The sequence below is a fragment of the Topomyia yanbarensis genome, chromosome 3 (assembly GCF_030247195.1).
Source record: "Topomyia yanbarensis strain Yona2022 chromosome 3, ASM3024719v1, whole genome shotgun sequence".
Taxonomy (NCBI): domain Eukaryota; kingdom Metazoa; phylum Arthropoda; class Insecta; order Diptera; family Culicidae; genus Topomyia; species Topomyia yanbarensis.
This window is the reverse complement of record NC_080672.1, coordinates 249,239,828-249,254,490: the sequence shown is the minus strand read 5'-3', so window position 1 is coordinate 249,254,490 and position 14,663 is coordinate 249,239,828. Positions and strand designations below refer to the sequence as shown.

General features: G+C 36.5%; 1 protein-coding gene across 1 annotated transcript in view; it reads left to right on the top strand.

Moving 5' to 3' along the window:
- The first annotated feature begins 3,476 nt into the window (after positions 1 to 3,476).
- Positions 3,477 to 14,663, top strand: part of LOC131691128 (uncharacterized) — a 31,057-nt gene continuing 19,870 nt past the window's right edge. Inside the window, exon 1 of the mRNA XM_058977301.1 lies at positions 3,477 to 3,933. Coding sequence (XP_058833284.1) covers positions 3,849 to 3,933 — 85 coding nt within the window. The 5' untranslated portion in view covers positions 3,477 to 3,848. The remainder of the gene's footprint in view (positions 3,934 to 14,663) is intronic.

The following is a 14,663-nucleotide window of genomic DNA, read 5'->3' as shown; positions in this document are numbered from 1 at the left end:
TTAGTGGTCAACAAACAAGTAAACAATTAAATTTTATATCAAATTCTCACTTTTAGTGTTGTTCGAATGTATAAAGCGCCATCTAGGGACAGAAAGTTGAACTATCTCCAGTAGTAAAACCTATATTGTTATGAAAAAAACTTCAAAAAAAATAGTTGCTCTGGACCCCCCGACGGATTATTTTGATCTTAGTTTCAAATGAAAGGGGAAAGCCCATTCTTTCATATTCCGAAGTTTCAGAGATGCTGAATTTTTTTGCATAAAATTGTTCCAATAAATACACCGTGAAGGATAATGGGTATGTTGGGTACTGGGCCTTAGAGGCCCAGCTTGGATTATGAGTTGCCTTCCCAATGGTTGATCAGGCCGCTTATTTAATGAATTAGATTAGCTTTTTTCATTATCATTCTTAATTTTCGCGTTATTTATGTTATTATTTGGTTAACTTTAATTACTTCGCATGAGTTCTGAAAACTAATGAATCAGTAAACAGTTATACGAAATATTTCGAGAGTAGAGGACCTTTTTAAATATTATTCATTAATTCCTGAATTGGTTCATAATCATTAGTATATTAGGTACCGCTTTTCATTGGGGCTCGTGATATTGTGCAAAACATTAATCAACATTATTCATGGATTCGTGAACTGGTTCTTGATTCATTCGCGATCTATGTTATGTTTGAAAATCAGATGATATCCCTTATTATCTTTACTTTCATTCAACTCTGCACACGGTCTTGAAATTTTCACATGAATTTTTTTCACAAAATCATCAAATATTCAGATAACAAATAACGTGAACTGTTCCATGAAATATAACATAATTATGCGCCACTGCTTGGCTATGTTATGTATTGAATTAACCACGCTATCATTTTTAGCCGATTTTCATTTTGTTTATTGTTCTGGAAAGAAAAACAATATACCTATCCACCGATAGGGGAGCCCGGGGTTAGTTGGCGGTTGGAGTAAGTTGGCGAAATCTCCTCTTCTCCGTTGGCATTAGTTATAAAGCGCTGCCTTTCGTTGTGTACCTCAATCTATATCCCAAATGATTATATTTTTTGATAGTGCGTGAAAATAGCTTTCAGTATCAGTATAGATATTATACCTATCCACAATCAAAAGTTATTTTTTAACTCTTTTTCTATAAAATATGTGGTAAGGGTAAGTTGGTGGTGACGCACGCGGGGCAAGTTGGCGGTACTATTTACAGTGCAAAAATACTCATCAAATATTTTCATTTCTGGAATTCACTGCAAAGTAAGGGAATAATTTTGTATTGTCTCTCGTCAATGCAGGTGACATTTTTCGGCCAATCGCCTGAAGAATTTCGAAAATTTGCTTTTAAATACTGGGTATTTAATGAATCCAAAATGCCGGGGTATTGAGACTGAAATATGTTGGCAAGTGTCGAATAATATATAGTTTTATTAAAAAGACAATCAGCACATTTCATAAGGACCACTGGTGTAATCGAATTTTTCTTTGATTGCTTCTGGCATTCCGCCAATTCACCCCATACATAGCGTCAACTTACCCCGGGGCTAGGGTAAGTTGGCGGATTTACCGTGTCACATATTTTTGTCTCTAAAAATGGAGACAATGTATCAAACATTTCAACAAAATTCAGAGATGTTGCCAACAGTCTGCCCTTTCATGCAAAGTATTCAGTTTTGAAAGATTTACTTAAATCAAAATGATAAAAATGAAAACTGAAAACACCGCCAACTAGCCCCGGTCCCCTATGCTATGTAATGTTTTTTGTTCTAAATACTATGCGGTATGAAAATAACCATTACTAGCTCGCATGGATTTTTAAGGGGACGGTCTCATATAATAATATCATGAAGTAGATTTTTCTACTCAATTGAATTGTATGTAAAATTGATGTGTGCGACTAATGGGATGAAGAATTTTTGGAATCTAGTCAAGACTGAATAATACGTGTTCCGGCCAATGAGCGGCATCGACAGAAAAGTGTGAGAATTTTTTTGAAATAACGATGAATGATTTGTATCTGATTTTTCCATGAAATAACATGTTATTATCTTTGTTTCACCCTTAGAATGTTTTTCAAGTGCAAAAAAAGTTAAAAATACATTTTAAAGTGCCCCATTTCAAAATGATCAAACCTCACTCTAACTCTAACTTCATCGCAGTACCACGTTTGCTTACCTCTCGCTAACGAACCTAGCCATATTCGTGTGAACACTTTTTTGACCACATTTCTCGTAACTTATAGGTGTTACACCTATAAGTTACGAATAATGTGGTCAAGAAAACGATTTTTTGCGAACGACTGTAGGAAAAATTTATACAATATAATAAGATGTACAAAATTTGGTCATCACTATATTTACAATACGGGTCAAGTCAGTTGATTTCAAAATAAAAACAAACTCCTCTCAATACTACGTTAGATGAAATCATGCCTTCATACGCTTGATTAGACTATATTGCTCTGACCTACTGCCCAGCAACCTTGATCTTGCAAGTCTTCTAAATGACTGGACCCCTGAACATGTGTCCGCAACTACGTGATCAAACGCACACGATTCTTTTATTACCTTTGACCGACAATCGTATTGCCACCTTCAAAACTGGTTTTTATGCTGCCAACATTCATGCATCTCGCGTAAGCATCGCGTGGGGGCGCTTCATTCATAAGTAGGTAAATTTAAATATGCCTCCGTATCTTCACTCTATAGTACTCAAATACGTTATGGGCATTCTGATTGCAATAGAAAATTTCACCAAAGCAATGATTCCTCTGCCACGGTGAGGTTGATTACGCGAATAAGAAGACGCGGCACACAATGGTCCTTATGCTGAAAACATATGTTTCATAGCGGTATCATAATGCTCTACCTTCACACACTACTGTATATGTTGCCGTTCAGCTCGTCTGCATGTATTTTGATCGCGTCGAAGAGATTTTTTGTTTGTGTTTGTCTATGCAGTTTAGTTCATACTGGAAATGATTTGATGTTAGTGCAAGGTTGTATTCAATGGGGGTTAATTGCATTTTGTGTAATATTACCCAAAATATGGAATACAGTAAAAATGGGGGTAAGAAACTTTATAATACGTTCGTTTACATAAATATAAGAAAAAGAGACAATGATGAAAATGTCTCGCGGCTCTTGAAATTCACAGCGATTGCCTGACTTGAAGCGGTAGATTGACATAACATCAATTTAATAGTTTCATTGAATCCTTAAGCTGTCCCGAACCTGGAATTTTTTTTTGTTTATTTTCAAAAATACGACCCGACAATTTGGTAAAAGATGAACCCGATCATGCCTAACACGATCAAAAAAAAAACAGAACAGAAAATATTATGTGTGTAAATGGATTACCGCGCCTTGTTCAACATATTAGTTTTAGCAGTCCGCAGTCAATCCAGTGTAGTAGTTTGGCTCCTTTTGTTCACATCTTCATGCATGGTACGGTAATATCTCAGCAGTTGTAGTGTGCTTGCTCTTGCCGTATGTTTATCGAAGTGCTTCTGTTTGAATCGCTCTGGCGTGTGTATCTCACTATTGGATGAGGGGTACAGTTTCAATGTGAATCTATCATCGATGCGTTCGCGTTTGCTGCCGCGGTGAAATCTTCCAGCGGCTGAGTCGTGTGTGCTTTTGTTAGTTTCTGTGATACCAATTCGATCTCTCGCGGATTATTGGGAAACATATTTCTGAGCTGAAACTGATATCTTACTAATGCCGTAGAAAATTGGTGGCAATGCATATATAACAGATGTCAATACTGTATCAAAGGACAATTGTTGGATTGTTGATGCTGAATAGGTGCGAAAGTATTGAACCAGTGGAATATTAAAGTAAAATGGTGCTCTACAAGTTGATGGTGGTTCATTGGTCTATTTTTACGCTCTTCACGCAGCTGGTGTTCTGTGCATCTGCCTTTTCAAGTAAGTTCTCACATGGCGTTGCGTTGAATCTACTTCGCCTATCAATTTCTCATTACACGGGATAAACTGGAAATAAATTATGTCTCTAACGTCAAACTTTTATCCGGATAGCCACCTTCGAAGAGCATATTACGAAAAGCGCATAAAAGACATCGTTCGAACTAGTGATGTGATGTTTACTTAATAGTCGACGCACAATGAAATCCCGTAGTTAAAGGAAAATTCATGAAAAAGTGGAAGTGAAAAGCCAAGGCTAACGGTAGTGGTTTGCAAAACGAGGTCGGGCAACTTTTAATTGCTCTACTTAAGTGATCGTCAGATGAAACGTGAAGAGATACATGTGATTAATGGGTTTCCAACATTTCAGCTGCCTCAAGTTGGTGTTTGTGGAATTTATTTTCTCTTGATTAGCAAAAAACAATTGCGAAACGATACATCGGAAGGTTTAGAGAACTAAGTCTCCAATGTGAATGATCAAAAGCTTTTTGTAGTGTAAACAAATCCCACGTTATATATGTTAATATGTATCGCTTCAAATCGATGGCTTGGTATAATCTCGTGTTTTTATTTCCAAAATCGTTGTGTCACCACATGGCCAACATTTCTTGAGCCAAGCGAGTGTGAGATCATAAATATTATAAGTTCATAGGCGGCTCGACAGAGGGGCACTACTCGACCAGAATGCAATAACTAAATTATGACAGGACGCAATTTTCGTAGTAAGCTGTGTTATAAATCTGCTCCCGTTAGTAGTTAAAATAGCATGACATTATAACAAGTAACAACGCTAGATGTTGTTTTGAAATCTTTTTGTTATGTGTTTCTGATCGGGAGGGACACGCCCCCAAGCTCCAGATAGAGGGAAAAATTATATTGATGAAGCTTCCAAAGGATTTGAACACCCTTGGCGATATTGTGATGCGTGATGTTTCTTAACTTTTTTTCTTCTACACCACAGTAGAATTAAAAAGAAATATTTGTTCGATTTAAGCAAAAAATTGCGAAATATAGATTTTCGGCCAAAGGCCCGCTGGCAGGAAAATGCTGCACAGCCAATATCTTGTGATACAATTTCCTGAACAAATAACTGCCAAAATCAGTGAAACCACCAGCAGATCCTGGATCGCATAGCCTTTGCTGGATACTCTTGGTAAACTTCTGGAAACGGTCATCCTCACCTCAACAGGCTGACGAACTACACTAAAAATATGAACGGACTATCGCAGAAGCAGTTCGGATACCGGAAGGGGATCTCGATGGTGGACACCATCCGCACATTCAGCACGAGCGTTGAAAATGCAACAAAGCAAATGAGAAAGGGTAATCGCGACCGTGCCGTGGTGACGATTAACGTGAAGAACGAGTTTAACAATGCCAGCTGGGGAGCGATTGCGGTATCGCTGCACAGAATGCGGGCCCCGGACTCTTTGTGAAAGATTCTGAAAAGTGATTTTCAGAACCAATAACTGGTCTTTGAGATGAACATGGGACAGAGGTCGATTAGGGTCATGGTGACCGGGAGTACCTAATGGCTCCATACTCGGCACAAAGCTCTGGAATATAATGTACAACGGAGAATTGTTCTATTATGAAAAAAAATTATCGCGATAAGCTTTACAAGTTGTCTGAAGACACCGTTTATGAAAAATAAAAAAACAAAAAAGTTAGAGCAAAAAAAAACTGTTTTTGTTAGGAACACCCTAAGTTGATCAATTAAAATAGCTGAAAAATAAAAACCTTTGGAGATACAACTATGACGTCTTCGGCAAAGTTGCTTGGTAAAAGTTCCTCTACAATGTTGCTGAAGACTGCAATATTCTATCTCCTCACAATCAGAAAATAATTTTTGAAGCACCCTAACAATAAGAGCCATCCTAATACCATCTACATCTGGAGATGGCCTAATCAATACTGATTATTTGTCCTGAAGACATCATAGCTCTAAAACATAAGGTTTAGCCACAAACATTTTTGTCTTCCTAAATTGTGAATTCGGACCACTGTGCACTGGAACGATAGAACTTGGCAGATGACGCTGTCCTGACGATAATCGGAGAGACCCTCGAAGAAGTGGAGATGTTGTCGGCAGAGATAATAGGTATCGCGGAAACCTGGATGGCCGTTGTCAAGTGGCAGCTGGCTCACAACAAGACTGAAGCAGTGCTGGTCGACACCTGGGTGTAATTGAATAGGATCATACCGAACATAAGAGGAGTAAAACGCAGCACAAGACGTCACCTGGCGGGTGTCTAATCCTCAATGCTGAGATATGGCGTACCGGCCTGGGCTGCTGCGCTGAACTCAGAGCGGAACCACGAAGCACGTTTTGCCTAATGGCTGCGCGTACAGAACGATGTCGTCGCAGGCGATATGCGTCATTGCCGGGATGATTCTTATCTCTAAGTAATATACGAAACGCATGGAAACTGGTCAATGCGGACTCGCCGTTTAAGTGGCAGCAAGAGTGAAGCTACGTGAAGAAAGGAAGGTGTGTCAGCGTGGATACATAGGAAGCATGGATAATTTCCATTTGACGCAGTTATCGTTGAAGAGGTGCACAGTGGTCCCAAAGAGCAAAAAAGGGGTTTTTTTTAGATTGCTTCAAAACGGTTGACTTTAGAAATATAGTGTCTTTGAGAAAGTTTCTTCTTTCTTTCTGTATTATCGGATTGATGATTAATCCCCTAATAGTGAGCTACGAAATTTATTTTCTTCGATAATTCAGATAGATAAATACTTACTTCAGCAAAGTAGTAGAGAAACTTGTTACAAACATTTTATCTAAAGGTTGAAGCCAAAATGTAGCGCGTGCCAAACGTACCTACGTATCTATCTGCTATAGCGTTTTCCCGGATCACTGAACAAGCGATTTAAGCGCCACCTCTTTCGAGGACCATTTGTCACGTTAAAGGTTGCCCGACCAGAAACCCAACCCCAGGGCTGGTTAGTTTTATTTAAAGTTTGGGAGAAACGAAACGGCAGACGCAAAAGCCGAAGGGTACTCCGCCTCGCGGGACGATACCAAACAATACGCAAAGATCGCGACTAAACTTCCTAACCTTAACACCAACTCCTGGTTATCATCACTGGCAGAGTCTATAGTGATGTATTTGATACCGGAATGAGACAAACTCCAGCTCTAGTGTTTCCATAGAGGGCCGCTTTGGGGAGATCTGATTTTCCAGTATTTGTTCTGATTTTCTTGTACTTTAATTTGTTTACAAAGTGGTTTGCCTGTTCAGGGGCGGCGAAAAACTTTACGCCCGAGTGGGTAGAAAGCATAGGGTGAGGGGTCCATTAGTAACGATTTTTCCCTTTTTGCAATGCACACGCTTACATTACATTCACATTAAATCATGTTCGTTTATGCAAATTGAATTGTGGTACATCGATGTTTTCAAATGTGTGTAGTACGAGATACATGCGTTGCGCATCAAAATTTTTTGAAATGGTTCAAAATTTCGAGTGGGTAATTACCCACTCGGTTATTTTCGGTATGGGTAGTACTACCCATACTACCCACGCTTTCCGCCGGCCCTGTGCCCGTTTAAAAGTTATCGGCATTGGAAAAAGAGCTATTTTCAATCAAAAACGTGAATATCTCATTACATACTAGCGATAGCAAGTTTCCATCTTCGGCAATGTAATGCAGTTTAATATTTCAAATAATGCTCTAGAACATTTATATAATGGAAAAAATCTAGAAGAAAAATTATGAGTAAAAAACTGTTTTTCAGGGGCCTTTCACAAATAATGTCCCATATCTCAAAAAGCTTAAAAGATAGTTTGAGCTTTTAGATAAAATGCTTGTAACGAGTTTCTCTACTACTTTGCTGAAGTAAGTTTTTGTCTATCTGAATTATTGAAGAAAATAAATTTCGTAACTCATTATTAGGGGGATTAATCATCAATCCGATAAGACAGAAAGAAGGGGAGTTCTATTCCAAGAAACTTTCTCAAAGACATTATATTGCTAAAGTCAACCGTTTTGACGTAATCTAAAAAACCCCTTTTTTGCTATTTGGGCCCACTGTGAGGTGTGTCACGGTTAGCATATCTGGGATGCGATCAACAGAACAAAGTAGCGCCGGCGTGGTGGTGTTAGACAAAGGAACCGAAAATGACAACACAATACAATTATAACTGGTGCTATAATAGCAGGAATGAAACCTGCAACCCCCAGGGGAAATAGAACTGGCTGAACCGATCTTATCCAAACCAATTTTAAATGAAAAACCTATGCCATTTGGACAGTAAGTTCGATTTTCACCAAACTCCACTAATCCAAATTCCTCTCTACGCCGCTATCTTCCAGTATGTAGAAAGAAAGTCGTTCTACACTCGTCCACAAGCAACTTCGAATGTTGCCTATCTATCATAATACTTCGAAGACCCGATTTGATCAGCCCCATATGAAAATATGTTTGATGGGCTTTAGCAGACGACCAAGGATGAATTCAAGTAAATCCTTTTTTGAGTATGTTTTCCTTATATTAAAGATGCAATTATGCAAAAATAAAAAAATCTTTTTTAAGAGTTTTTTATTTAATAATCAGAAATAGTCATCAGACTATATTAAGAAAAAGGATAGGGACTACATCAAAGGAAGGGAAGAATATTTTAACGGTTTATTACAAAAAAAAAGAAAAAAGTATGTTCTGATTTAGTCCAATGTCAATTTTCTCCATGGGGCAAATAAAAACGGGTCTTCATTGTATTTATTATTCACTGTGTCTCACATTAATAGGTATATCCCATTTTTTGAGAATTTCTTTTTTTCAATTGCATCGAACTACACTAATTTGTTGATAGTTTTCAACTGGTTGTTTTATCGACTTCTTCCAAAATTTGGCGAATCTATTCCCATTCGTGCGATAGTTTATGTTAAAATGGTATCCTAAATTAATTGGAGAGCTAATATGATTCGGATTGAGAAAATACAGGAATTTCCAGCTTTTTTCCTATCCAATATTACAAAAGCTTATTAAACAATTTTCCCTAATAAGGTTGTGAATATTATAAGAAATTTGAGAATTTTTAATAGCTTTATTTTTCAATAAACGGAGTAGTGACAATCGCTCCACAACGCAGTTTATTTTTCATGACTTGCGGTGAACACGATCTCTCGAATTGCTGAACTGAAACTTACAGAATAGAAGTTAGTTTTTAGAATTCTTCACAGATTTAACCCGCCCAAAATCGAGCAAATGGATCTGAATGATACGCGCTGGCGCCCTAAGACGATTTCACTAGATTTTCAGAGCAGCGTGCACCAACGCAAGTGAAAGAAGGTTATCGAAGAGTTTCGTGAAAAAGAAAATTCCAGTAATTATGATGATTTTCCCTAACGGGGTTCGAGAGTTTTTTATTTGTTTGCATTAGGATTTGCGATAATAATATAAATCGAAGATACTACTGGGAAGTCACTTTTAGAAAAAGTCGAAATCGAAGTAAAATTTCAACTCTGCACGCATGCACTTCAGAGGTAGCGTGATATCAAGAGCTGAAATTTCAGTTCATTGTTCTCTGAGTCCACTCTCGCATATAGTATATGTTATCACAAACATCGCGAAACATCAAGTTCTAAATGTTCTCATTCGATATAATATTCAAAGAGAGTGATAAGAGTTATAAGAAATGTCTCATCACACTGATAGGTGGATTAAAAGCGTTTTTGCAGTTACAGCTACTTCAAAATGTCAGTATTTGAATACTTTTCCCAAGCATCCAAGGAACAGTAAATCAGTTCCTGCTTTGATGCAGGCAGTAGGTTCTATAATAAACCTATTTTCAATCGCCTACTCATTTATCAGTCCGAATTTCTGCTAAAACGATTTTTGTTAAAAAAAAAAATATACCATTTAGAAAAATTAATTAAGTTTTTTAAAGAAATAAAGCTGTCGTATGTTTTCAATAGGAACTAGCAAAGTTCCGAGCTTTTAAATGAAATTGATAGATTGAAAATCCATTTGCAATCTTTGAAGATATATAGCTTTGTAGAAAACCATTTTTGTTTTGAAAATTGCTTGCAATTGTGAAAACAAAAAATATATAAACTTCATGGCTTCGGCAAAAATGTGAGTTTCCATAAGTTCTACAAATCTCTAGAACGAAGCTTTTGCGAGAAATTAACACAAGGATACTAAAAGAACACCAATTTTTCAAAAGCCACCCTACCTCAAATATTTCAAAAATCATAACACAAAAACCATTAGAAACAGTAATATAGGTTATTCAGCAAAGTTGCTTCAATTTAATTGTTTCATAACTTTGTAGGACATTATGTAGCTAAATTTACCATATCTAAAAAGGTGATGCTTTGAACACCCTAATCATAAGAACCACCCTAATTTAACTAACATAAAAAATCGACTAAAATATACTTAGAAAGTTTGTCGAAGACACCATATATCTAAAATCAACGGTTTGTGCGCAAACGGTTTTGTCTTCCTAAATACGGTTTTGTGACCATAATGCAATGGCTGAACCAATCCTATTCGAACTAATTTTGAATGAAAGGCCTAACAGTCTGACAGAACGTTATTAATTTGCTTTTAATTCTGATGTTTAGCTTCCAAAATCGGGATTTTTGCATGTTTAAAAAATGCATTCTTTCAATTTTTTTGAGTATAACTGTCAAAATTGACAACATATACAACGATCTATACATCCCCAAAACGAATACCTTACGATCCTGTGACAATCTTAAACAGATCATATAAAACTAGTACGAGTGACGAAACCCGTACTAATTTTATATGATCTGTTTAAGATTGCCAGAAAATCGCAAGATATTCGAATAATCGTTTTGGGGTATGTATAGATCGTTGTATATGTTGTCAATTTTGACGAATTCCGGCGTTGCACAGAGGAGTAGCTAGAACAAATTCCTGGCCAATAACCATTTTTTTGCTTTTCTCCTTCGTTATATTTTTTATATATCTAAAAACCTTCTGAATAACGTGGCAAAACTAGGAGTATGTAAAAAATTGTTAAAGATTTTTTGCATGGATGGAAAATGGTGATATTTTAAGGGTTTTTTTAATCATTTTAATTATATATCCAGCAATATCCTTTTCTAGTGATGATGACTGTATTAAGTAAGACAATATTATTACAAATGTAGTTGAACACAGCCATTTGTATAACTTTAGGCTAAAACCGACTGAAAATAGTAGTGCTACTGTACATTGCACCAACTTTAAAATATGCGTTTTTCATACATTTTATTCCAAACTTGAATGATAAAAAAAGTTACATTATACGGCGAGATCCGGCAAAGTTGCTGAAGCAGTATTCCAAAACCAGATTCCAGCTATCCGAAAAACATTCGAATTCTTCCGATCTTGTCCGATCTACAAATTCCAAGCGATTTGAAAATATTGAAATGTTTAGTAATTTGAGGTACACCGAAATGCAGTAGGGCCAAATACTATGTTTTTCAAAATGTATCTCTATGAAAATATGCACAGGCGTCCCTTTTCTTCCCCCTTTTCCACTGATCAACTGTTTGTGCAACTGGAAAAAACAAATGTATTCGCAAAGATCACCTCGAAATTACTAGTATTCGAAAGGATATAGAAAATTGACCTCTGCACTGGTAGGCGGATAGATGCCAAATTGTTCCAAAAACTAGTTATTGTCTATTTTTTGGTCATATTAAGGCATAATAAAAGCAATAGCAGCAACAAATAATTTTGGCCAAGATTTGACCCCAGTTACTCCTCTGTGCGTTGTTTTAATAAAAACGTGTTTAATCCACCTAACAGTGTGATGAGACATTTCTTATAACTCTTATCACTCTCTTCGGATATTATATCGTTTGAGAGCATTTAGAACTTGATGCTTCGCGATGTTTTTGATAACACATACTACATGAGATAGTGGCAGGACTCAGAGAATCGCTCAAATCAGCATAGGACAACATCAGTGCTAGAAATCTCAAACCAAATCAATGGGAAAGCGAAAAAATGGCCCATAACATAGACATACCAACGAATTATTGTTAATGCTCTGTTAATAAAATATCTAGATTGTGGTGGGAAAACTGAATTTTCCTAAAGGGGTTATATATTGTACTGAAACAAAAAAAACGATTTTTTTTAATCGATTTGACGTTTATATTTTACTCAAATTTCCAACGCGACTGAGAACTAAGAAATCAACGCTTTTTCTTGAAAAGGGCGATACTAGCAGTGATACCATTCAAAGAAAATCAACAGTGAATATTTCCAGAATTGGTTTTATTTCCTATTTAAGAACTATTGTGTTTTTTGACATCCTAGCTTGCATGATGCAGTGATCGAAACCCAAAACTTCATAAAGTATTTGAAATTATTAAATTAAAATTTGTTTTTGCTATTGAAATTGACAAAATGATAGTATCGCCCCTTTGGCGATTGTTTACTTTTTCGGTCTCATCTATCAGCATTGAAGTATCGCCCTTACGTTTTTTTACAATAACTACCGTTTTACACCACCGATTTCGTCCGGGTTTTTTTCAATAGAGATCATTGTTACTATTTACAGCTGGTATCAGTTTGATAATCCTAAAAAATACGAAAATAACAGTTTCGCCTCTAACCTGCTAGCAAAAAAAGTATCGCCCTGTTTGTTTGCATGGAGCGTGGAGGGCAAAACTTTAAATAAACGAACAAAAATACAGTTTCGCCCGTTGCATTTTTTGCTGTAGTTTAAGAAAGCAATATCGTAGAATCAAATTTTTTAGGTTAATTTGTTGCGTTTCAAAGCCCTCATTCGCATGTAAGAAAAAAGCCCTATGTTTACATTTGTAAGTATCGCCCTTTTCACAAAAAAAGCGTTGAAATGAAATCGCAGCTCCTGATATCACGCTATCTCTGAAGTACATGCGTGCATAGTTTCAAATTTTACTTCGACATCGACTTTATCTAAAGGTGACTTCCCAGTAGTATTCTTGATTTGAATTATTATCGCTAATCCTAATGCCAAAAAATGACCCCTATCGGCCTACCTCTGCGTCGATTCCTAGTCCCACCATGAGTACTTGTACCAAATTTGAAGCAAATCGGACAAGTCTAACTACCGGACCAACGGGCCTGAAATTTGTATGGGAATTTTCAACAATTTACATGGAGAAAACCCACCAGCACGCATTTTCGCCGCTAGGTGGCACTGTATGTATCGTATTATCACTGTAAGTGAAAATAAGAAGAATAATTGAATTGTCTACAACTTCGTCGAAGACTGCAAATAAATCCGACTTTGTTAAAAGAAGTTATTAAACTTTTAACGAAGTGATGTCTGAGTCAGTTTTGCATGGGGTCTAATAGTGCATGGTTGTGTATCAGTACTCGATTCACACGAACTAAACATTTTTGTGAAATAATCGTTAGGTTTAGCTCAATGGTATGTTCAGAAGAATTATAGTAAATAATACGAGTCATGCTTTGATTAGAAAATTTTAGTTCCACCTGTTACCGCATAGAGGGCGCCAACACTAACTTTTCAACGGAGAGAGATAGAAATTTGGTGTCTTCTACAAAGTTATAGAACAGGCATTTTTCGGTATTTCTTCTGAACATCTTGATACTCTATCTCTCTTCTATGAAAAGTTAGTAGTGGCGCCCTCTATGCGGTCACAGGTGGAACTAAAATTTTCTAACCAAAACATAACTCGTATTATTTACTATAATTCTTGTAAACATACTATTCGGCTAAATCTAACCATTATTTCACAAAAATATATAGTTCGCGGGAGTCGAGTACACAACCAATAACCATGCACTGCTAGGCCCCATGCAAAACTGACTCAGACATCACTTCGTTAAAAGTTTAATAACTTCTTTTAACATAGCCGGATTTACTAGCAGTCTTCGACAAAGTTGTAGATAATTAAAATATCTTACAGTGATAATACGTTGTATACAGTGCCACCTAGCGGCGAAAATACGAGCTAGTGAGTTTTCTCCATGTAAATTGTTGAAAAATCCAATATAAACTTCAGGCACGTTGGTCCGGTAGTTAGACTGCTTCAAGTACTCCTGGTAAGACTAGGAATCAACTCAGGGGTGGGCCGATTGAGTTTTCAAAACTTCATCATTTTTCTGGGCAGTCTAGTGCACAGTGCTCTAAAAATCTAGCGAAATCGTCTTAGGGCACCAGCGGGTCTGTAAAGAATACTAAAAATTAATTTCTATTCCATAATTTTCAGTTCAGCAATTCGAGAGTTCGTGCTCACCGCAAACCATGAAAAATAGACTACGTTGTGAAGCGATGATCACTATTTATTGAAAAATCACGGTTAAATAAAAAATAAAACTATTAAAAAATTTCAAATAGTTTATAATTTTCACAAACCCATTAGGAAAAATTGTGTAATAAGCTTTCGTAATATTGTGTAGGAAAAAATCTGAAAATTTGAAAAGAAATCTGAGGATTATGATTGACTACAGAACTCTGGAATTTTCTATTGGAATGTTTTCAGGCATGAATTTGATATTGATGCTATTAGACAACTGTGAAATCAAGACCAATAGATCAGTTACATATCAGGACCCCATTCCGACAATTTATCAAAAGTCCTCATGATGTTTACAACAACAGGTTATCAATCTACGGATCAGATAATGTTATTGTAATATTGAATTAAATCAGTTTGCATCAATAAATTTTCAACTCCAATCCAATTTTTTTTTTGTGTGGTGGGGGGGGGGCTGTATGCTGTTAAAACCTTCTCTTGGCTACGCCGT